This window comes from Typopeltis vanoorti, chromosome 11 (assembly GCF_054136105.1).
Source record: "Typopeltis vanoorti isolate ZY-2024b chromosome 11, IOZ_Tvanoo_1.0, whole genome shotgun sequence".
Lineage (NCBI taxonomy): Eukaryota > Metazoa > Arthropoda > Arachnida > Uropygi > Thelyphonidae > Typopeltis > Typopeltis vanoorti.
In genome coordinates, this window is record NC_143559.1 from 73744815 (window position 1) to 73770899 (window position 26085).

Below are 26085 nucleotides of genomic sequence, written 5' to 3' on the forward strand. Positions count from 1 at the left end.
TCGCACAAAAAAGACCTAACTTACTTTGCAAAATTAGGGATATGTTCCATAATTTTCTAAAACCCCATAAAACTGAAGCAATGAATTAAAATAAACCTAAAATAGCATGAAAAAAGTTTATAAAATTTCAGGAAAATAAGAATGCCTAAGTTTGTTTTAAAGCTTTATTCATTTAATTTTATTGAAAAGTAACAATTTTTTTTACATTTTGTCATTAGTATCGTTGCTAAGTCTATTGCTATTAGACAAGATTCAGCAATGTTTGGGAACTGGTGCAAAATCACTTTCATTACCTTTATTTCATTACAGATCTGATGCGATAGTCAGTGCATCAGATCTGTATGGTAAACAATGATTCTTCACAAACAGAATTAGCTCCGCCCTCCTTCTGTGCTGATTTTTTTCCTTCGGACAATGTAATCAGTGATTAAACTTTGCAATGATGATTTTACTAATTTTTTATACAGTTCGCGATATCCAGAAATACAGTTCTTCAGCTTACGTTGGAATTTAAAGGCTTGTTCAGAATTTGTGTCATTAACAAGAAAATGACTTTCCAATTTATTGCACAGTTCAAGACCTCCTCAAATTATATTTGCAGTGAGTGGCACAGGTTTTTCTTCCGCTTGACTATCGTTTTCTCGATATCCAATAATATCATCGTCACTTAAGGCATTATCCACAAGCAATTCGTCCACATCATGCTGGCTAAATGTATCAAAACCTTCTCCACCAATTCCATGTGCCAAAGTAACGATTTCAGCTGATAATGTAGATGTTTGAATGGTTGCACTGTTTGCAACACATCCAGGCCAAGCCACTTTCTAGCAGGTATTTAAAGTGTGTGGTCTTATTTCAGCAATAGCAGATACAACAATGATTTAAACAGTGCAAAATAGATTTTTTTTTTCAAACATCAGTTACTGTTAATAATTAATTTTTTAGTTTATCCAATATAAATTGAAAACTGTGCTTAACGTAATATTTTTTGAAAGTAGCAATTATGCCTTGATCTAATGGCTGAATAATGCTTGTTGTATTGGGTGGAAAAACACTACCTGCACATTTGGATGTTCTAAATGCAGATGACTTGGTGCATTGTCAACAATTAATAAAACTTTAAAATCAAGAGCTTTTTGCTTCATATATGTTTCCACTTCTGGTACAAAGCAATTATTGAATCATTCAGTAAATACAGCAGTTGTTGCCCAGTACTTTGTATTAGCCATCCAATGTACTGCAGCTGTTTTAGATCTTTGCCTTTTAGAGCACATGGTCTTAGAGATTGATTTACTAGGAGGGGTTTCAACATTCGATCCCCTGATGCATTGCTACAAAGTAACTATGTTACTCGATCTTTGCTTGCTTTAAATCCGCCGTTTTTCTCAGACTTTGCAATGTAAGTTCAACTAGCCATTTTCTTCGAAAACAATCCTGTTTTGTCAGCATTAAACACTTGATCGGGACAATATCCATCATCTTCAATAATTTTGGCTAACTTCTCTTGAAAATTTTTGGCTGCTTCTTCATCTGCTGCGGCAACCTCGCCTGTAATCTTCACATTATGAAGTGATTTCCTTTTTAAAAACCCAGTTATCCATCCTTCACTAGCCAAAAATTCTTTATCAGCCTGGGAACCGGAAGTAGATGGCTCCAATTGCTTCGTCTGTTCATAAAACCGAAGAGCTTTTTATTTAATTAAATAACCACATATAGAATTCTCCTTTGAGTTAATTCTTCAATCCAAATTACTAACACTCGTTCCATTTTTCCTAATAAAGCATCTCTTGAGTACGATGATAGTTTGGCACCAGAAATGATAGATTTTCTTATTGCAATTTCATTCTTCTTAATTGCTCTTGTAGTAGATTTGCCTAAATCAAAATGTTTACCAATCACCGTAGATCCCTCTCCTTTTCCTAAGTGATCGAAAATTGCAATTTTCATTTCTGATGAAATTGCTTTTATTTGGTATTTTTTTTCTCCATTGGGCCAAATTAAGTCTTTAAAATAAAAATTAGCAAAATTTAGACTTAAGATAATGAAAAGACAAACATCTACTCACATATAAAATTAAACTTCACAGACACTCACTGCTTACACGTTACTCACGTTACGCCAGAATGTGCTGCAACACATTGTTCATTATGTACAATGGGAAAATCCTGACTTTGCATGAAATATGCACCGCATAACTTCAAAACTGCATAAAAAGTGACCTGAGCGTGCGTGCGTGCGTGTGTGTGTGTGTGTGTGTGTGTGTGTGTGTGTGTGTGTGTGTGTGTGTGTGTGTATATTTTAAAAGAATTATGATTAACTTTTTCCTTAAAACATTATGGAAATATAACACCACATAGCTCATTCTATTTCAAATAAATCCATTGTTTGCGTTCTACCTGTATCAACTGTTTTTCCCACTGAAGATGGTCTGAAAGTTCATCATCATCATCATCAAATTCCTGCCATGTACCCTCAAGGGGTGTACAGGATATGACAGTACTACATGAAAAAATTACATCATCACTAACTTCCTATCTACAATTTTCCTCCAAATCAGTCTGTTACTTGTCAAAACTCCAACATTATCAGATCTTATATTTCTATCGTCTAAGGCACTTTGTACCGTATCAATCCACCTATATCTTGGTCTTCCTCTGGGTCGTTTTCCTGCCAACCTGGCAGAGAACACTTGTTTTGCTAATCTTTCCTCTCCCATTCTATTTAAGTGACCATACCATCTGAGATTAGTGCTAACGCATTCCTGGATGCTGACAATGTCAAGTTCTTTCCTAATATCCTCATTTTTAATATGATATTGCCATTGATGCCATCTGTTCACGCCTCTAATCTTTCTCAGGACTCTCATATCTGCGGTCTCTAGTCTTTGGTCAAGTGTTTTTCTTCTGACCCAGCTCTCAGATCCATAAGTTAAAATTGGTTTGAACACAGTCTTGTATACAGCTAATTTAGTGTTCCGACTAATTTCTTTCTTATTCCATATGAATTTATTCAATTGACTTCCCACAATACCAGCTTTGCTGATTCTGTTGTCTATTTCTATATTTAGTTTACCATCTTCAGTAAAAATTGTGCCTAAGTAGCTGAAATGTTTTACTTGTTCCACCGGTTCTCCATTCACAACACAGTTGACATTTTCAATGATTCTGCCTATTTTCATTGTCTTTGTCTTTTTATTGCTGACCTTCATACCATATCTATTACAACAGCTATTCAATTTAGTCAGAGAATCTTGCAGACTTGTAGCCGATTTATTTAGAAGTATAACATCATCCGCATAAAGCAAAGAGCTGACATTAACATCTCCAATTTTGATATCAGGTTTAATACCACATTCCTTCATAATGTGATCCATATAGATAATGAATAACAGAGGGGATAATGTACATCCTTGTCTCACACCAGATTTAATATTAAACCATCTTCCTGTACTTCCTTCAATTCTAACTGCTGACTCACAACTCAAATAAAGACTAAGTATTGCTTGATATAATGCCCCATTGACACCATATAACTGCAGCGTATTGAATAGCTTCTCTCTTGGCACCTTGTCATATGCCTTTTCCAAATCGACAAAACTTAAATACAGATCTTTGTTATATTCCCATGCTTTCTCGACTATTTGTCGTAAAGTGAAGATCTGATTCTGACAGCCTCTATTTGGCCTGAATCCAGCTTGTTCTTCACCAAGCTTTTCTTCCACAATTCTTCTCAACCGTTTCTCAAGTATACTTGCATAGATCTTGCCAGGAACACTCAGTAGGGAAATACCTCTGTAATTCTCACATTCAGTTTTATTTCCCTTTTTATATATGGGTATTATGAGAGCTCTACTCCAATCATCGGGAATTCGTCCCTCTGTCCAGGCTTTCTGAACTATGCAGTGCAGCCACTGTAAGACTCTTATACCACCATACTTCAGCATTTCTGGTCGAATATCATCTACTCCTGCTGCCTTTCCACATTTCAAGCCTTTGATGGCTTTTTCTACTTCAAGTATGGATATGTATTCCTGACTGCATGCCTGGTCAGTGTTTTTTATCACTGTGCTGTCATCACTACTTGTTTCATTTAGCAGTTTTTCAAAGTAATTACTCCATACTTCAAGGATATCTTATTCTCCTGTTTTCATTTCACCTTTATCATCTCTAATTCCTTTTACAGCACTCTTTCCTCCATTCCTAAGCTTCTTCAACAACCTCCAGAATATTTTGCCACCTTCTTGATATTTATTTTCTATATTCTTGCCAAAGTCCTCCCATGACTTTTGTTTAGCTAGCTTTACACACTGTTTAGCTTTCTTACATTTGTCTCTGTATTCTGTAAGAGTAAAAGCTGACTTATTTGCCAGGAACTTTTGATATGCTTTCTTCTTTTCCTTCACTGCCTCTTTAACTTCCTGTGTCCACCAGGGAGTTCTGATTTTTTTATCCTTGCACACAACCTCACCACATGCCTCTCTGGCAGAATCAATCAATGTTTCCTTCAGAGTTTGCCACTGAATCTCCAGGGCTTGATTCCTGTTCTCAAACTCTTTCATTTTCTTTTCAATAATATTTCTGTATTTTAGTCTACAGTTCACATCTGAGAGCTGCTCAACTTTTATTCGCTTTAAAACTTTCTTACATGTTATTCTTTTCAATATGAAATTCAATTTTATCCTGCTCAAGACTAAATAGTGATCACTTCCAATTTCAAATCCTCTGTACGCTCTGGTGTCCTGCACCAGGGAGAAAACATCACTATCAACAATAACATAGTCAATGAGACTTTTCTTATTCCTAGCCTCTTCTCTCCATGTGAATTTGTGCACATTTTTATGTTGGAACCTGGTGTTAGTAATAACCAGTCCATGTCCTGAGCAGAAATCCAACAGATATTTGCCATTATTATTAGCTTTGCTCTTTTCTCCAAATTTTCCCAAAATATTTTTGTATGTCTCACAATCATTTCCTACTCTACTATTTAGATCCCCAACAAGGACCAACTTTTCCTTTTTCATTGTGTTAGTTGCTTTTTCTAAAGCCTCAAAAAATTCCTCCACTTCTACCTTAGTAGAACCTTCTGTGGGACCATAGGCACAAATAAGTCTCATTGTCCAGTTCCCCATTCTCATATTTGCCCACATTACTCTACTTGAGACTGACTGCCATTCAAGAAGATTAGCCTCGTATTTTGTGTTGAATACTATGGCTACTCCTTCTTTTCCTTGATTGTCATTGCCTGAATATAACATTTTGTATTTATTGCTCAGTAAGATCTCACCAGTTTTGGTCTTTTTTGTTTCAGTCACCCCTATTATGTCGATCTGGTACTTATCTAATTCCTCAGCTAGCTCCATTTCTTTGCCATTCAGGCTTCTTACATTGAGAGTACCGATCTTTAACTCTGGTGATGTTGAGTTGGGGTTTGTTTTCAGATTTGTTCCAGTAGCTGACTTTTCGCTGTTCGCCCTGGTTCCCTGGCGAAAACAACGGGGGCCTTGTTTAACCGGGCGACGCCCCAGCCGGCATGAAATTTTGTCATGTTGTACCATCATTTTTTATTTTGGTTTAACCAATAAGAATACAATTTGGTCGGCTAAATCCCAAATTGCCAGCCCATCCTCGTTCGTTCAGTATCAAAGTAGATACCCAACAGGGTGCACCACGAGAAGGTGAGGATTGGACATTAGGTCAGAAGCCCTGGTCGGTTCTCCGCATTCCTCTAAAGGCTATGTGGAGGTCTCCTCTCAGTTATACAGCTTTGACCCTTAAGCACGGTCTGAAAGTTTCAGATTGAAATATATGGCCTTATAATCAAATAAATATTACCTTTATCTTGTGTTTTCATGTAAATAATTCATAAAGCTCAACAATGGCATCTGTACAGACACTTCATGTTCTTGACATGTACTTCCACATATACTAATTTTTCTATCAAAAGTTTTCTTTGAAATCAGTAGGCTATTTGTTAAGTTTCATATGACATGCTTTGAGACATTTCTGTCTTCTAAATGCAAATCCATATATACATTTAAATCTTTAAGTTTATTTTTTCCTGACAGTTTTGTTTCAAATATCAATTTTGCCAATCTTTTATCTCTTATTCTGATAAATGGACAATAATGTCATGTTATTTTCTAATATGTCATCTTTATTACCGTCCCTTCCAGTGATACGATCTTATCCCACCCCTAATTTTTCTAACAAGTCTCTCATCTGATTATCAGTCAATTCTGTTATTTCTAACTGAACTCTCAAACTGTTTCTATACACTCATTTTGAATAAGATGTTTCTTAAATTACATTATGATATCTAATGTGCTTGCATAGTGTTTATCATGAAAAATATTTATATACACTTACATGAAACTTATCACAAAAAAAAAAATAAATAAATAAATTTACCTACCCTATTATGGTTAAATAATAGTAGAATAATAATCCAGTAACTTTTTTATCACTTAGTGCTGTTCAGAGAAAAATGTAACTATTCCCCTTATTCAACTATGTCAGCAAAGAAATTATATTTCACATATTCATTTCATTCATGCACATATCAGATTAGTTCACAAAAGAAAAATAAGACTACCTCTTCTTCTTCCATTTCTTCTTCAAAATCATCTCGGTATTGTTCAAACTCATCATAATCAAAATCAACTCCAAAGATGTCCTGGGCCTCTTGAAGAGCACTAAAAATAAATTGCAAATTTATTATTATTATTATTATTATTATTATTATTTCGCGCAACTCCAAGCAGTCGACAGACTCATCGAGGGAGGCCCTAACATCTTGTCAAGAACAACTATTCAACATTCACACAGTATCTATCATACCTCGCCTTGAACTCATTCATGGTCACAGCACCCGCAACAGACTCTGGCAGCTTATTCCACTCATTCACCACTCTCCAAATAATAAACCTAGCTCTAACACACCCTGCTAACCACATTCTTGCCCAGCTTCCAGGTATGGCCCCTAGTCCTATTCTCAAAAACATTTTCTTGATTAATCCTATAGAAGCCCTTCAGTAATTTGAATTTCTCAATCATACCACCCCTTTTCCGCCTATCAACTAATTTTTACAACCTACAAATCTTCAACCTGTTCTCATAAGGTTCATTCCACAGACCTACTCCCATCTTGGTCACTCATCTCTGGATCCTCTCCACCTCCTCCCCATCAAGAAGAAACCCTGGCGCCCATATCTGGGCACAGCTAGATGGGGTCTTATCAAGACTCGATATAGTCTTGATAAGACCCTATTCTGCTTGATAATACTTTATCAAGCAGAGACAAACAATAACTGTTTGTCTCTGCTTGTTAAAGTATTTTTCAGAAACCGAGTGATTCGATGAGCTGTTTTGGCCACTTTTGCAATGTGCCCCCTAAACTTCAACTCCCTATCCACCAACACTCCCAAATCCCTGGCCTCATCAATCTCCTGGAGTACGGTCCCACCGTGATATACTGCTGCTAATCTTTTCACTCCAAAATGCATAACCTTACACTTTGCTACATTAAATTGACATCCATTTTCCCTAGTCCAGTCCTAAACTATCCACATCATCATGCAAAATTTTGACATCCTGTGCACTCACAATTGATCTACCCAACTTTGCATCATCAGCAAACAAGTGAACACTTCCTCTCAGATCCTTTCCTATATCGTTAATAAACAAATTAAAAAGTAGTGGTCCAAGAACAGAACCCTGCGGCACACCACTCGACACAAGCCATCTTTTGGACTCCACTCCTGAATAAACCACTCTCTGGTATCTCTCCATCAACTACCCTCCTATTCATCTCACCATCCCCATCTGCTCCAGTTTACTGATTAGCATTCCATGTGGTATTCTGTCAAAGGCCTTGGAAAGGTCCAGTAGAATCACTGTAAGCCAATTACCCTTATCCAGTTCAGTCGTCACTGTGTTATAAAACGTGAGCAAGTTACTGAGGCATGATCTACCCTTTACAAAACCATGTTGCCCCCCATACAGTATCCCATTTTCATCTATCCAATTCTGTATTCTTCTCTTGCCTAATTTCTCTAAGACCTTGACAACGATTCCTGATATGCTAATCGGTCGATAATTTACAACAGCAGTCTTGGAACCTCCTTTATGCGGTGGAACTATTTTCCCCTCTTTCCACACCCTCGGGACTAACCCAGACTTGTGACTCAAATTAAACAAAATGGTCAAGGGTACTGACAATTCTTTAGCCGCTTCACATACGACACGAGCTGGTATACCATCCAATCCCACAGATGTATTGACATTGAACTTTTGCAATAGACTACTCTACTCACCTCCACTTCATTCACCACAATTCCCATATAATCTATTGGTTCATTCATTTCTGCAATGTCACAACCTGGAAGATATATTCTTGCAAAGTGCTCGCTCAGTAATTCAACTATATCAACTGATTCGGTTACCTCCCTACCATCGACATTCTTTAAAATCATTCTGCCATATACATTTTTTCTTTTACTTGCAACATATTGATAAAACTGTTTAGAATTCTCTTTAGCCTGCATGGCTAATGTTCTTTCATAATCCATTTTTGCTTTTCTTACCACACTCATTACCCTTCTGGCCTGCGCTTTATACTGTTCATGTGCCTGCCGGTCACCTTTCTCCTTAAATTCCCTCCATAGTTGTTTCTTTTTTTGCAGCTCAAACTTAATGGTGTTATTCATCCATTTAACCCCTACTTGATTTATTATTCGGACTCTAGGTATACAGTCAGCGATTGCTTCATGCAAACATTTCTTGACCGCCTCCCATGCACTATCAACTTCTAGCCCCTGCAGTTGCACATGCCATGGCATTGACCTAATCAATCTCCTAAGCTTGTCATATTTACCAGCCCGATAATTCCACATGTACCCTGTCTTAATTGTAAATTCCACACCGTTAGCCACCTCCCAAGTCAAGACCCTATGATCACTCTCACCAATTGGTGGCAACGTGGTCATATTCGTTACAGCAAAATTCTCAGATGCAATTACCAGGTCAAGCACTCTCTGACCCCTAGTATTTTCCATTACATGCTGTAGCAGATAGTTATCCCTTAATAACCGCATAAAATCCAATTCCTTCCTCCCATGTGTCCTCTCCTCCTTCCAATCAATGTTACCATAGTTGAAATCTCCCATAATAATTACCCTCCTTCCACTCATTTGTTCTATTTGCTTATGCATACTATCTCCACCATCTATTTCATCACCTGGTCTATAGCAGCACCCAACTGTATGTTTAGTTCTGCTAGTTTCAATCTCACACCAAATAGCCTCAAATGTGCTCTTTTCTCTATCCTGCAGTTCCACTTCTATTCTTCTTGGCTGTAGCTCATCAGCTATCATCAGTAACACTCCCCCCCCCCCCCCATTCAATCCCACTAGCTGTGTCATCTTCTGTCAGCCATGTTTCACTAATGCCAATAATCTGTGGTCTGGAAGTGCCAACCAAGGCCAAAAATTCTTCTTTCTTGTTCCTAATTTTAATTAATAAACATTATGCAATTATACATGTTGGCATTTTCAAAAGCAGATGGTAATTTATACACACACACAAATAAATAAGTAAAAAATTAATTTCCAATATTTGTGCAAAGTCAAACTGGCATTATCAGGAGAACAACACACTAGCATACACATCTTATCCACATTATATAAGCAGGCATAGTGTGGTTAGGCATTTTTGGCAGATGGTTGATTATATCTTCCAAATTTATGAGAGTTTTATGCATTCATCATTTTTGAGTGCAAGGGCTGATTTATGAAAGAGTATCATGTTTGTATGCTTCTATAAAGTAAGATAGTTTTTATCCCAATGAATCATATAAGGTGAATCCAAGGCATAGCAAGACCTGATATTGATGGAACTGAATGTAATCATCATGCTCTAAATAACGGGTGGAAGAATGAATCATTACAAAACCTTTTTTGAAATTAATTATTAATCTATAAAGGTACCTTTTGCAGAACTATAAACAACAAATCACAATAACCACAGTAACTTTAATAAATGTTTTAACAAACATATATAATAAAATAAATAAAAATGATTACATAATTTTAGCAGGAGACTTAAATGCAAGAATTGGAAACACGAAAATTAATAATAATATAGGAATACATGGAGAACACACTCTAAACAAAAATGGTAAAAAATTAATTGACTTTGTAGTTTATAATAACCTAAAAATAATGAATTCCTTCTATAAACAAAAAGATAAACATACATAAATATATTTGGGCAGCAAGAGGATGGAAATCAATATTAGATTACTTCATATTAAATGAAAAGACATCAAAATTTTCACTAGATGTTAGAGTTCACAGAGGATATGAAATAAGCAGTGACCACTTCCTTGTTAAAATAAAATTAAGATTACCACCTAAATGGCTACAAGTAACAAGAACAGAAAGAAAAATTGAAACATTTGTTTATAAAACTAGACTATTGAATGACACAAATGTACAATGGCAACATGAACAAAGAATTAACCAGTATCTAGATAAAATAAAACAAAATGAAGAAATAGAAATAGAATGGCTTAATATAAAAACGATACTAAATGCAGAAGCAAATGAAAGCTTAGGAAAGACCAAAAAATTCAATAAAAGAAAAAAACTGAAGATCTGGGATGATACAATCAAAGAAATAATCAAAAAGAAAAAAGAAGCCCACAAATAGTTAAGCAGTAAAAGATTAGAAGATGAAATAGAATATAAAAGAATAAGAGCCATAGCTAAAAGAGAAGTCAGAAAAAGACAGAGAATCATGGAATAAATTTGTTTCTAATTTAGAACATGATTTATATAAAATAAGACCCAATGTATATAAGATTTTGAAACACCTAAATGCAGATACCAAAGAAAACATAAAATTAAACACTGAATTGAAATTAGAAGAATTTCTAAATTACTACACAGAACTGTGGACAGACAAATATTTTAAAAAAGACAACTGGCAAACAATTAACGAAAATGAAAAGGAAATAACTGAAGAAGAATTAGAAATCAGCCTGAAAGAAACAAGAAACGGAAAATCACCTGGAGAAGATAAGCTAGGTTCAGAACTATATAAATACGCAGGAACAAGATTCAAAGGAAGACTCTTATTATTTTTAAATAAAATTTACTCAACTGGTATCCCCCCAATAGAATGGAAAAAAGCAATTGTGATTCCTATCTTTAAGAAAGGCAATAGAGATGACCCTAAAAACTATAGAGGTATCAGTATACTAAATTCGTGTTACAAAATATACAGCAGAATCTTAAATAACAAACTAATGAAATATTCCGAAAACTTTATTCTAGAGGTACAAAATGGATTTAGAAAAGGACGATCATGTATAGACCCAGCCTTCTGCCTAAAATTAATAATAGAGAAAAGAAGAGAATATAATTTAGAAACACATGTTGCATTTATTGACTTTGAAAAAGCATTTGACAAAGTTAAAAGAAACATATTATTTAACATATTAAAAGAAAGAAATACCAAATAATATCCTAAAAGCTATCACAAGTATATATGAAAATAATCAAATACAAATAAGATTAAATCATGAGCTATCATATACAAGAGAGATAAACCAAGGGGTCCGACAGGGATGTCCCCTCTCAGCAACTCTTTTTAATATCTACTTAAATGAAATAATAATAAAATGGAGTAAAAATTTACATCAAGGAATTAAACTTTCACCTACAGTTAACTTAAACACTCTCCTCTTTGCAGACGACCAAATAATAATTACAAATTCTGAAGATAACTTACAGAAAGCTATTTTAAATCTAAATGAGATATCCAAAGATTATGGTATGATAATATCAACGGAAAAATCAAAAACTATGGCCTTTAAAGGACAAGATCCAGCAAGAACTAAAATAGTATTAGATAACAAGATCTTAGAACAGGTGAATTCATTTAACTACCTAGGATGTATGATCACTTATGAAAATGAAAAAGACATAAACATAAAAATTGCAAAATATTTAAAAATAACAGGAGTAATTAACTCTATATTTAAACCAAACCTAGTTCAAAAACAAACCACGCTAAAAGAATACAATACATTAGCCCTAACGGTCTTAATGTATGGAAGCGAAATCTGGACAATAAAACAAAAAGACAAACAAAGATTAACAACAGCAGAAATGAAGTTTATGAGAAAAACTGCAAAGTATACCCTATTTGATCACAAAAGAAACGAAGATATTATGAAAGAATTAAACCAAGAACCAGTAATTGAAAAAATTAAAAAATATAAACATAGATGGATGGAACACGTTTAAAGAATGAAAACAGAAAGATTACCAAAACAAGCCTTAAAGTACAAGCCATTAGGAAAAAGAAAACCAGGACGTCCTCTTAAACGATGACTTCTAAGGCCGGAACAGGCCATACTAGGCCTAAATCCTTGATACGTATGATAATGACTTTAATAAATGAAAGTACAGATATTTCATACTGTAAATAATAATACATATCAGTGTGTAGAAACAAGCAAATCAAAGAAACGGGAATACAAGATACATACAACAATCATTTTTACCAATTAAAAATGGTTACTGGAATAACATCTTACAAGCCAAAACACCCAGGGGCTGATATTGGATCAGACCATAACCCCGTGGTCATTGAAGCAGCAATAAAATTAAACAAAATAATGAAATCTCTAAACATAGAAAAATATGATCTTGACTCACTTAAAAATCAAGAACTACAAGATAAATTTTTAAAAGAACTGGCACAATCCACTGCTGTTAATGTTCCTGATTCCACCAAGTATCCTTACCCTAAAGATGACATTGAGGATAGATGGCAGAAAAACGGCAGTAAAACAAACAATTCCCAAATTTGAGAAGAAAATGAGTAAACCTTGGATGAATGGTAAGATACTGAAAATGATGAAGGAAAGAAGGAAACACATCGAAAAAAAATTGGAAAAAAGAAACACAGAAATTAATATATTAATAAATAATATTAAAACAATTCTATGTTGTTGGAAATTTCATCAAAGAACTTGCGACAATTAATATCACTTTTATTAAGTTCGTATCTCGTGTGTTGGATCCTTTCTCTAACAAGCGACAATGAAGTGCGTAGATACATGTTTTTTAGCTGATATAGAGTTGATATGACCTCTGACTATAAGGAACTTAGGAATGATGGAGAATTCCCTGCAACGTTTAAGGAACGTTAAGTGGTTCAAAAGTTTGGCCTATCTGCATTTTTCTCTTTCCATGCACCGAACTTTGTGTTTCATTAAACTATTTAAATTATACATTTTTGGTCGTTTTATGATAGAAATACAATTTTATTAATACAGACCAGTTTACAATAAAAACATTTATTCAAACCTACCAGTTTCGCCAGCAAACTGTCTGGCTTTTTCAAGGCATTACGAAGATATGAAAGTTAGTAAATGCAAATTAAAAGGAACATAAAAAACGTTGTAAACCAAACTAGTATCTATGGTTACACGTTTCGCGTGACAGAGATGACTTATTGTTCTTATTCATTATCACGCATGCGTGTTTGTTGTACGGTTATTAGTACTATTGTGGCTTCCTTAAATACACGATGCCTGTAGTCGTCATCGAGATATGGCATGGAGCTGTTTTGCCAATCTATTGTGTGGTTAGATGTGCAGAAATGATGTGCTAAGCCGGAAGAGATGCTTCTGTTGTGGTTTCATCACCAACATGTTATTTTTGTCTAATTTCTAAACTTCGTGAAGTTTGTCCGATGTAGGCAAGACCACAGGAGCAGGGAATGTAATATACTCCTGGATATTTGTAGAACGGAACTTTATCTTTTGGAGATCCTAAAACTTGTCTGATGTTGGTGGTTGGTTTGAAGACCACTCTGATGTTGTGGGCTCTTAGTATTCTTGCTATTTGATAAGAAATTGACTTGATGAAAGGGATCACTACAGTAGAAATGTGCTGGCGGTGGGATTCTTCTTGTCTGGGGTTGTCATTGTATAGATATTTTTTGATGATGTTTTGAGGATATCCATTTTGTGATAATGTGTTGGCTATTAGTGTGAGTTCATTCTGTGTATCCTCCTCTTCTGATAGAAACTTTTTGGCTCTATGTTTCAACATGTGGATAATACTCAGTTTGTGTGTCTTGTGATGGTTCAAAGTATAATGAAGATATCTTCCAGTATCTGTGGGGTTTCTGTAAATGGATAATTTGACACTGTTAGGATGTTTTTTAATTTTTTATTTATTTATTTTTTTTTTTGAGCCTGTGTAGCTCAGTAGACGTGGCATTTGCACACCACGGCGCTTAGCCGCACGAAGGAAGACTTGGTTTCGAGTCTAGTCAGCGACCAGAAGAAATTTTTCTAAGCCTTTTTTCGATCGGTTCCCGAGTTAGTCGATCTCTGGCACGGGCAAGCAGGTTTTTCCTCCCGGAAACTCGGGTTTTTCGTCCTGTAAACTCAAGAAAATCGACCGTAGAACCCACATTATTTTCAGACATTAAATATATTGTGTTAGGGTTAGGGACTACGAGAATGCGGCACATTTGAGCCGTCTCTCTTCACTGCGTACCGCTTAATTAGTGATAGCCTTGGGCCATCTGTCTCTGATTGGGTACCAGTGGAGATTGAACTGCCCACTCAGTCTCCAAAAGTTAGATAGGGCTAAATGGCCTCGCCTACTCCCGTTTACGGGAATAAAAAGGCGTTAGCTGGAAAACAAAAAAAAACAAACAAAAAAAAAGGTTGTTTTTTTATCAAGATATCTAAAAAATGCAGTTGGTTGTTGTTTTCTACTTCCAGAGTGAATTTTATCTTGCTATGTATTGAGTTGATTTTATCCACAAACGATTTTAGGTTGTCTAAGCTGTCTTGCCATATGATGAATATATCATCCACATATCTCCACCATGTAGATGGTCTCGGAGAGATTGTGGAGAGAATTTCTTTTTCGAGTTTTTCCATGAAAAGGTCTGCACAAGATGGTGATAGTGGGCTTCCCATTGTTGGTATATGGTGTTGTTAACCTTGAAGAAATTAGATTGAAGGCAGTGTCTAAACATCTGTGTGATGTCTAGAGGAAAGAGGTCTTGGATGATGTTTATTACCTTTTCTACTGGAACATTGGTGAAAAGGGATACAACATCTAGACTGGCTAGCATGTCTGTTGGTGCAGTCTTAATGGCTTGGAGTTTATTTACGAAATGTTGACTATTCTTGATATAGGATTCTGTTGATCTTATTTTATTATTTAATAAGGTTGCAAGATGCTTTGCCAAAAAAGTAGGTTGGTGATGATCTTCCATCAACTATTGGAAGGAGAGGTATATCCTGTTTATGTATTTTAGGTGTCCCGTATAGTCTTGGAGTGATAGGATGTGAGGATTTTAGTGTTCTCTTCACTTCTTCTGGTCAATTGTTACAATTTCTGATTAGTTGGTTTGTTTCATTATGATTTTTTATTGTGGGGTCTCTGTCTAGGATTTTATAAGTTGAGGTGTCTGATAGTAATACGTTTAACCTATCATAATAATCTTTAGAGTTGAGGATAACTGTAGAATTTCCTTTATCAGCTTTTGTAATAATGATGTCTTTATTTTTCTTCAAATTGAGAATTGCCTTTCTATCATAAGGAGAGATGTTGAGAACAGGTTGTTTGGCTTTGGCTAGGATTATTGTACTTTTGAATCTAATAGTGTCGGCTACATTTTTTGGTAGTGGATATAGGCCTTTTTCAATTCCACACATGAAATCCATTTTAAGGAATGTGTTTGGGAGTAATCGTGAAATTAAAACCTTTTTTGAGAATATAGATTCATTTTTTGTGAGGCTATGATTTGATACTCTGAAAATCACTTTGTCATCCGGGAGGTTGTTCTGTGTCCGATATTTTTTCTTGTAAAGTTCTTTGAATTTCCTAATTTGTTTGTCCTTATAAAGTTTGAAAGTTTTCTCGTAACTGCGTTGTATCATTTGATCTAATTGATTCCATAGGTTGTATTCTATGTTGTTGGAAATTTCATCAAAGAACTTGCGGCAATTAATATCACTTTTATTAAGTTCGTATCTCATGTGTTGGATCTTTTCTCTAACAAGCGCCAATGAAGTGCGTAGATAAATTTTTTTTGCTGATATAGAGTTGATATGACCTTTGACTATAAGGAACTTTGAAATGATGGAGAATTCCCTGCAACGTTTAAGGAACGGTAAGTGGTTCAAAATCATAATGAAACAAACCAACTAATCAGAAAGTGTAACAATTGACCAGAAGAAGTGAAGAGAACACTAAAATCCTCACATCCTATCACTCCAAGACTATATGGGACACCTAAAATACATAAACAGGATATACCTCTCCGTCCAATAGTTGATGGAAGAACATCACCAACCTACTTTTTGGCAAAGCATCTAGCAAACTTATTAAATAATAAAATAAGATCAACAGAATCCTATATCAAGAATAGTCAACATTTTGTAAATAAACTCCAAGCCATTAAGACTGCACCAACAGACATGCTAGCCAGTCTAGATGTTGTATCCCTTTTCACCAATGTTCCAGTAGAAAAGGTAATAAACATCATCCAAGACCTCTTTCCTCTAGACATCACACAGATGTTTAGACTCTGCCTTCAATCTAATTTCTTCAAGGTTAACAACACCATATACCAACAATGGGAAGCCCACTATCACCATCTTGTGCAGACCTTTTCATGGAAAAACTTGAAAAAGAAATTCTCTCCACAATCTCTCCGAGACCATCTACATGGTGGAGATATGTTGATGATATATTCATCATATGGCAAGACAGCTTAGACAACCTAAATCCGTTTGTGAATAAAATCAACTCAATACATAGCAAGATAAATCAATACATATCTTGATAAATAGATATCTTGATAAAAAAACAACCTAACAGTGTCAAATTATCCATTTACAGAAAGCCCACAGATACTGGAAGATATCTTCACTATACTTCAATCCATCACAAGACACACAAACTGAGTATTATCCACATGTTGAAACATAGAGCCAAAAAGTTTCTATCAGAAGAGGAGGATACACAGAATGAACTCACACTAATAGCCAACACATTATCACAAAATGGATATCCTCAAAACATCATCAAAAAATATCTATACAATGACAACCCCAGACAAGAAGAATCCCACCGCCAGCACATTTCTACTGTAGTGATACCTTTCATCAAGTCAATTTCTTATCAAATAGCAAGAATACTAAGAGCCCACAACATCAGAGTGGTCTTCAAACCAACCACCAACATCAGACAAGTTTTAGGATCTCCAAAAGATAAAGTTCCGTTCTACAAATATCCAGGAGTATATTACATTCCCTGCTCCTGTGGTCTTGCCTACATCGGACAAACCTCACGAAGTTCAGAAATTAGACAAAAAGAACATGTTGATGATGTAAACCACAACAGAAGCATCTCTTCCAGCTTAGCACATCATTTCTGCACGTCTAACCACGCGATAGATTGGCAAAACAGCTCCATGCCATATCTCGATGACGACTACAGGCATCTATGTATTTAAGGAAGCCACAATAGTACTAATAACCGGCGGAAACCTCAACAGAAATCAGGGTGTAATTCTAAACAGTTCGTTGAAAAACTTGATCCTCTCTCTCAATTAATCTGAACTACAGCTAGCCAGTAATCACATTACAAGTCTACAACAAACACGCATGCGTGATAATGAATAAGAACAATAAGTCATCTCTGTCACGCGAAACGTGTAACCATAGATACTAGTTTGGTTTACAACGTTTTTTTATGTTCCTTTTAATTTGCATTTACTAACTTTCATATCTCCGTAATGCCTTGAAAAAGCCAGACAGTTTGCTGGCGAAACTGGTAGGTTTGAATAAATGTTTTTATTGTAAACTGGTCTGTATTAATAAAATTGTATTTCTATTATAAAACGACCAAAAATGTATAATTTAAATAGTTTAATGAAACACAAAGTTCGGTGCATGGAAAGAGAAAAATGCAGAAAGGACACTTTTGAACCACTTAACGTTCCTTAAACATTGCAGAGAATTCTCCATCATTCCTAAGTTCCTTATGGTGAGAGGTCATATCAACTCTATATCAGCTAAAAAAATTTATCTACGCACTTCATTGGCGCTTGTTAGAGAAAGGATCCAACACACGAGATATGAACTTAATAAAAGTGAATATTAATTGCCGCAAGTTCTTTGATGAAATTTCCAACAACGTAGAATACACCATATGGAATCAATTAGATCAAATGATACAATGCAGTTATGAAAAAACTTTCAAATATTAAAACAATTTTTGATGTTTACATAAAATGAGAATCTCGCAAACGTTTTTTTGAGGGAGGGAGGGGGGGGGACAATTGTTCCGATTCAGGTTTTTCCAATGAAAAGGGCTTTGCTACTTTCTTTGAAAAGGCATTCATATTTAAAACGGCTTCTATGGAGAAAACGAGATTTATCCCACCGGATACTGTGTTTATTTAGTGTCAATACTATGTTGTGCCAGACCAGACTTTTGAGATTTCATATATTCAATATAATACTGATGTTCATTGTTTTTCACAGAACGGCTGTCTACCTTAAGTATGTCAAATTATATTCACAAGGTATCTGGTAATCACCAGCTAATGATAGAGGTGACAGTTTGTCTTTTATAGATGGTAAGAGATGAGAAATTTTGTTTACAGGGAGTCAGGTGATACTTTTTCAGAATTCTAACAATATGTTCAGAGATACTAGAAATATAAGGGATTGGAACCCTGCAGTCTATTGAAGAATCCTTAGCTGTTGGAACATAGGAGTCAATTATCTGTTGGATTTGATAAGGGTTGTAACCATTAAATTCCTTTAGGGGTGACTGAAACAAAAAAGACAAAAACTGGTGAGATCTTTCTGAGCAATAAATACAAAATGTTATATTCAGGCAATAACAATCAAGGAAAAGAAGGAGTAGCCATAGTATTCAACACTAAATACGAGGCTAATCTTCTTGAATGGCAGGCAGTCTCAGAGTGATGTGGGCAAATATGAGAATGGGGAACCGGACAATGAGACTTATTTGTGCTTATGGTCCCACAGAAGGTTCTACTAAGGTAGAAGTGGAGGAATTTTTTAATGCTTTAGAGAAAGCAACTGACACAATGAAAAAGGAAAAATTGGCCCTTGTTGGGGATCTAAATAGCAGAGTAGGAAATGATTGTGAGACATACAAAAATATTTTGGGGAAAATTTGGAGAAAAGAGCAAAGCTAATAATAATGGCAAATACCTGTTGGATTTCTGCTCAGGACATGCACATTTTTATGTTCCAACATAAAAATGTGCACAAATTCACATGGAGAGAAGAGGCAAGGAATAAGAAAAGTCTCATTGACTTTATTATTGTTGATAGTGATGTTTTCTCCCTGGTGCAGGACGCCAGAGTGTACAGAGGATTTGCAATTGGAAGTGATCACTATTTAGTCTTGAGCAGGATAAAATTGAATTTCATATTGAAAAGAATAACATGTAAGAAAGTTTTAAAGCGAACGAAAGTTGAGCAGCTCTCAGGTGTGAACTGTAGACTAAAATACACAAAGATTATTGAAGAAAAAATGAAAGAGTGTGAGAACAGAAACCAAACCTTGGAGATTCAGTGGCAAGCCTTGAAGAAAACATTGATTGATTCAGCCAGTAAGGCAAGTGGTCAGGTTGTCTGCGAGGATAGAAAAATATGAACTCCATGGTGGACCCAGGAAGTTAAAGAAGAAAGCATATCTAAAGTTCCTGGCAAATAAGTCAGCTTGTGCTCTTAGAGAATACAGAGACAAATGTAATAAAGCTAAATACTGTGTAAAACTAGCTAAACAAAAGTCATGGGAGGACTTTGGCAAGAACACAGAAAATAAATATCAAGAAGGTGGTAAGATATTCTGGAAGTTGTTGAAGAAGCTTAGGAATGGATGAAAGAGTGCTGTAAAAGGAGTTAGAGAAGATAAAGGTGACATGAAAACGGAAGGAAAAAGATATCCTTGAAGTATGGAATAATTACTTTGAAAAACTGCTAAATGAAACAAGCAGTGATGACAGCACAGTGGTAAAAAACACCGACCTTGGATGCAGTTAGGAATACATATCCATACTTGAAGTAGAAAAAGCCATCAAAGGCTTGAAATGTGGAAAGGCAGCAGGAGTAGATGATATTCGACCAGAAATGCTAAAGTAACGTGGTATAAAAGTCTTACAGTGGCTGCACCGCATAGTTCAAAATGCCTGGACAGAGGGACGAATTCCCGATGATTGGAGTAGAGCTCTCATAATACCCATATATAAAAAGGGAAATAAAACTGAATGTGAGAATTACAGAGGTGTTTCCCTACTAAGATTAGAGGTGTGAACAGATGGCATCAATGGCAATATCATATTAAAAACAAGGATATTAGGAAAGAACTTGATATTGTCAGTATCCAGGAATGCGTTAGCAGATAATCTCAGGTACTATGGTCACTTAAACAGAATGGGTGAGGAAAGATTAGCAAAACCAGTGTTCTCTGGCAGGTTGGCAGGAAAACGACCCAGAGGAATACCAAGATATAGGTGGATTGATACTGTACAAAGTGCCTTAGATGATAGAAATATAAGGTCTGATAATATTGGAGTCCTGATAAGCAACAGACTGATTTGGAGGAAAATTGTAGATAGGAAGTTAGTAATGATGTAAATTTTTCATAAAATACTATCATATCCTGTACACCCCTTGAGGGTGCATGGCAGGAATTTGATGATGATTTTATTTATACTGAAAATAATTACTTAAAAATGTATATGAAAATAATTAGTTAAAAATAAAATATACGCGGTAATCAAAATTAAAGTATCCCTGTATAAGGCCTCGTGAAGTGCCACCAAAATAATGATCCAAATGCTGTGAAACTAAGGAATATATTACGCATCATGCAGAAGCGATATCCGAGTGGAAAAAAGTATATCCACAATTCACCACCAGGGTGCTGTATAATGTACTGAATGTATATTGTAGTAATTTTTCTGTGTGTCTAAAAAGGAGAAAAGTGACACAAACATAAATAAAACTTTTTATTCACTTATATAATGCATTCTTGGCTGTACTGTTCATTGTGCTGTCCTTCCTGTAATGCCACAAACTCCATCCTTTGCACAGTGTATTCAATGGCAGAATGTAGCTAGAACATGATTTGCACATGCTGAGTAATGCTGTCTTTCAGCACTGACAAGATATTGATATGATCCTGATAAACCCAGTCTTTGAGAAATTCCTGGAGCCCGAATTCAAATCAGGTGAATGAGGCAACCATGCAGTGGGAAATGCATGGCTGATCATTCTGGCTTCCGTGAAATGTTCTTAAAGAACCTCCTGTACAGATCAAATGATATGTGGAGGGGCCTCATCCAGCATGCACATCCATGCACAAACACTGCTGTAGCTGTGGCACAACAACATTGTTTATCATATCATATCATGATACCTCTCAGCAGTAACTGAGCAGGTCACAGGATCCAACTGGCAAATGTCGTCAAGGAAGAATGGTCCAGTGATAAACGAATCTGTAAATCCTCACCAGATAGTAACTATGAGTGAATGTAAAGGAATTTGTTGGATTGCATGCAGATTTTGTGTAGCCCATACCTGGAAATTGTGGACATTCACAGCTCGGATCAGGTAAAAGTAGGCCTGATCTCCACACAAAATCATCTAGAGCCATGTAGCATCCAACTCCACTTGAGCAAAGAATGTTAAAGCAAATGTCAGTCAACTTTCAAAGTCCTGTGGGTGCAACTCGTGTGTTAATATAGCACATGCACTGCAGGAACCAACACTGTTATTCATAGCCTGCTCCACAATGGCAGTAGCAACTTCATTCACTGATTGGTTTGTGCCCTTTGTCAGGTCTAACTCTCAATGATCCCATTTCTTCAAAATGACTAATCATTTATCTCAGAGGATATGGAGATAGTGGGCCACATTGACATCTGGTTCATGAGTGCAGCAACAGCATTGCAATTGTTTAGCTAGCACAGCTTCATAAGCAAAGCACATTGGGGCTAAGTTAGTGTCATCATTGTGGGCAGTATTAACAACCAGAATGAAGAAAAAACTCACATCCATCTTTTTAAACCCTCCTGGCAATTGCTGAGTTGCATGATATGCAAATTCAATGCATTTGGTGTTTACAATGCCCCTGATGGTGAATTTTTGGAACTACTTTTTTTTTTCTTCTCTCAGATATTGCTTCAGCATGACACACAATATATTGTGCAAAGTTTCACAGCATTTGGATCACTAGATTGCACATCACAAGGCCTGAAACAGGGATACTTTAATCACCCTGTATATAAGTGATTACACAACTTATTTAATATAAAACTGAGGAGAACAATTTTGCACACTTTTGAAACAGTGAGGCAGTCATTATGATTCAGGTTAGATCTATGAAGTAGGGCTTCAGCACTTTCTTTGACAATTGACATTAATGTCTTTAGGGGTGAAGCAAGATGCTTTGCATATTCCCTGCTGTTACAGCTATAGTGAGGGTAGAATTTTATGAGCAGTTTGCTCACCCAGGATGGACATGGAGATTATGCATCGCTACAGGAAGTTAAAATGGCTTTTGGTCTTTTATATTTTAATATATGCATTGCCTCGTATACTACAGCTTGCTGCTGAACTAGGTCATTGGGGTGTATGGATGTCTTTAGGAAGAACTTTGTAGCTAAAGATTGTAGGAAAGAGAAGATCTAAGGAATATTTGTATCTCGATGAAGTTGATTTCTGACGAACCATGGGACATTCAGAATCATTCGCAAGCACTTGTTTTGTACACGTTGCAGTTTGATAATATTTGTAGTGAAGGTATGGCTCCAGGCTGGAGAAGCATAAGTGACAATGGGACAAATCATCAGCTGGTATAAAAGCAATTTGATTCTGATGTTTAGCTTGCTGTTCCTGTTAATTAGAGGGTAGATCTAGGTGATGGCTTTAGATGCCTTTGCACATGTAGCTTTGATGTGTTGGTTAAAAGTTAATTTTTAACCAATACAGAGGACTACACCAAGGTATTTTGTTTCTGTCTCCCAGGGAATTTTGGTATTGAATAGTAAGAAGTCTCCTGTAGGAAATATTGACCTTTTTGTGAAGAGAATGGCTGGGCTTTTTGGGGGATTTTACTTGCGGTCTCCATTTGGAAAACCATCTCTCTAACTTTAGAAGGTTTTCTTGAAGCTTTCTAATAATGAAGTGTGGTCGGAGAGATCTGGCTAATAATGCTGTATCATCTGCATATAGGTCATGATGGATGACATCGGGTTGTGCAGGGTATCTGACATGTATATAGAGAACAACAATGGAGCCAGTAGGAATCCCTGCAGTACTCTGGCCAAAATACGGTGCTGAGACGAGGTAATACCATTGATCTTGACTTGCATGGTTTTGTTCTGTAGATATGATCTAACTAAATGTACCATTTTCAGTGAAATACCAGCTGAGATAAGTTTATCTAGCAATCCAAAGCCATATTTTGTCAAATGCTTTGGATAGATCAAGAAAAACAGCTCCCGTGTATTGACGCCAGTTGTAGTTGGTGGTAATGTCATGAGAGTCATGAGAGGATGACTTTCTCTGCAATCTTACCCAAGTTGGAGATGAGGCTGATAGGACGATAACTGTAGGGCAGGTGCGGGTTCTTGCCTGGCTTATGAATTGGGATTACATCAGCCTGTTTCCAAGTGGAAGGAAAATAGTGAAATCTTAAGATTGCATTTATTATTATGGTCAGGTGCACTACAGCTTTTTGGGGCAGCAGCTTGATCACCCTATTTGTGATGCCATCTGGCCCAGGAGCTTTTTTGTTCTTTAAATTTTTAATATCATATATTTCAGCAGGTGATGTGGGTGCAATATGGTCAGCACTGGTATCAGGAAGTTTTAATGAGTGTTGTCTGACCTGTCTGTGGATTTTATACAAGTGATCGGAATCTAAGTTTTCATGTGAAGGTTTGCACTGCTCTTCTAAATTTTTTGCTATGGCTTCTGCCTTGTCTACATCTGTGTGAATAAGGCCCTGGTCAGAAGATATAGAAGGAAGGGATCTGTCTTTCTGATATTTCTCGGTAGTCCCCAGATAGAGTGATCGGTAAGTGAGATAGAGGCTAACTTTTCTTCCCATACTTGGTCTCTGCAAGCTTTGAGTGCATCTCTCACTGCTCCATTTAGTCTATTAAGAACTGTTTTGTCTTGTGGTGCATGAGTGTTGCAAAATCTTTTCCTAGCTCTGTTTTTTTCTCCGATCAAGTTCTTTGGGCTAACGACTAGGCTTGCGGACAGATTTGTAGGAAGTGGCTACCGTCATAACGGAGTTAATTTGTTGGGTGAGACTTGTAACTGCAGATGCTACATCTTCTTTTGTACATATCTGAGGAACAGGTCCAATATAATCCCTGAATACTTTTGACAATCTTTCCCACAATATACATGAGTGAGAGGGAAGAGACAGGTATTCTTGTTTTCCCAGCTGTAATAGAATTGGGTTGTGATCTAACTATATCCAGGATGTCAGCAGTGCCAAACGTACTAAGATGAGTTGGTTTGGTGGGGCGTGCCACAACAGCATAGTTTGATCCTATGTAGTTGGAAAGGATGCAGCCATTCCTGTTGGTGGTTCTACAATTCCAGGCAGGGTGCTTGGAGTTTAAATCCCTGACAATAATGATGGACTCTCTAACACCTAAGATGGCATTTAGATCACAGTGCAGTAGAGTTTTTAAGGGCGGGTTGTAAGCTGAGTAGATTTTCAGTCTGCAGCCGAGCTAGTGAATACTTCCATGCCTGTGATCTCCAGGTTAGTAGTTGGAGGGTTGTTTACAGAATGGTGTTTGATATAATTTTTAATGAATATGGCAGTGCCGCTGCCACTGTAATTTAACCTGTTATTTCTATATATGAGATTACCCCTTATTTTAGGGTTGTCTGAGGGTCTTAGATGTGTCTCGCTAACTAGTATAACATCTGGTTGATATCTATAGGTGAAATCTTGGAGCTCCAGAATTTAGTTCCTGAGGCCATTTGCATTCCATGCAACGATCTGAAGAGAGGCTGTAAAAAGTTTGTTTCTATTTATTTATGAGTGTAGTGAGGATGGCCTGTGTTTCGCATAGCAATCTTTTAGTGGAGATTGCTGAAGGGTTTGACAGGCTGAAGTCTCATAGCATGTTTGCTAGAGAAGCCGTAATAACAGCTGCCAGGTTTGTAGGTGCTGTTGGCTGATTCTGTTCTGGTGTTCACATGATTGTATGGGCCACATCAGAATAACTTCTTGTTTGCCTTTGGGTTCCTCTATCTTTGAATGCCTCCTTCAAAGATAGAGTGTTCTATCTATCCACTTCTATTGACTGTGGCCACAGAGCCTCTGGCCGTAGGGTAGGGGCCTCTGATGTTCTTGGACTAGAGCAGGAGGACTGTTTAGCTGTCTCCATCCATTTGTTCTTTGGGTGCTGAATACATCCCTTATAATTGGCAGGATGAGGGCCACCACAGTTGGCACACTTAGCCGAGGTGGTTTTTGGCTTTGTGCAGATATTGGTTGGGTGTATATCTCCACATTTCAGACATTTAAACTCAGCTTTACATAGTTTCTGGGCATGGTCAAACTTTTGCACCTGTGGCACTGCCCGGAAGATGCCCTTTTCCGGAGTGGTCCTGGTGTGACGATGAGCCCGCAGATTATTTTTAAGTTGCAGATATTTTTGTAGATGTTATGGATCTCTACAAAGACTAACAGCATGAGAGTCTTGTCGGATCTGTACATTCTGCTGACCTTAACAGGAGGCAGATCCTGCAAGTTAAGATCAGCAGCTATTTCTACGGCATCAATGTCTACAAAGATGCCATGGAGAACCACTTTTAAATTTTTTTTCGAACCGAGAGAGACGGTATGATACTGAAAACCTCTGTCGTCCATTTCTTTAGTCAACCTTCTGTAATCTGTCACTGTTGTAGATTCTATCTTTATACCCTCATCCACGTTTTTTGCCTTTATATAGCCAATGC

General features: G+C 36.4%; 1 protein-coding gene across 1 annotated transcript in view; it reads right to left on the reverse strand.

Annotated features, from left to right (window-relative positions):
* Spt6 (transcription elongation factor Spt6) overlaps positions 1-26085 on the reverse strand; it is a 651062-nt gene that overhangs the window by 472321 nt on the left and 152656 nt on the right. Inside the window, exon 9 of the mRNA XM_090401053.1 lies at positions 6592-6691. Within this exon, the coding sequence (XP_090257179.1) occupies positions 6592-6691 (100 nt within the window). The remainder of the gene's footprint in view (positions 1-6591; positions 6692-26085) is intronic.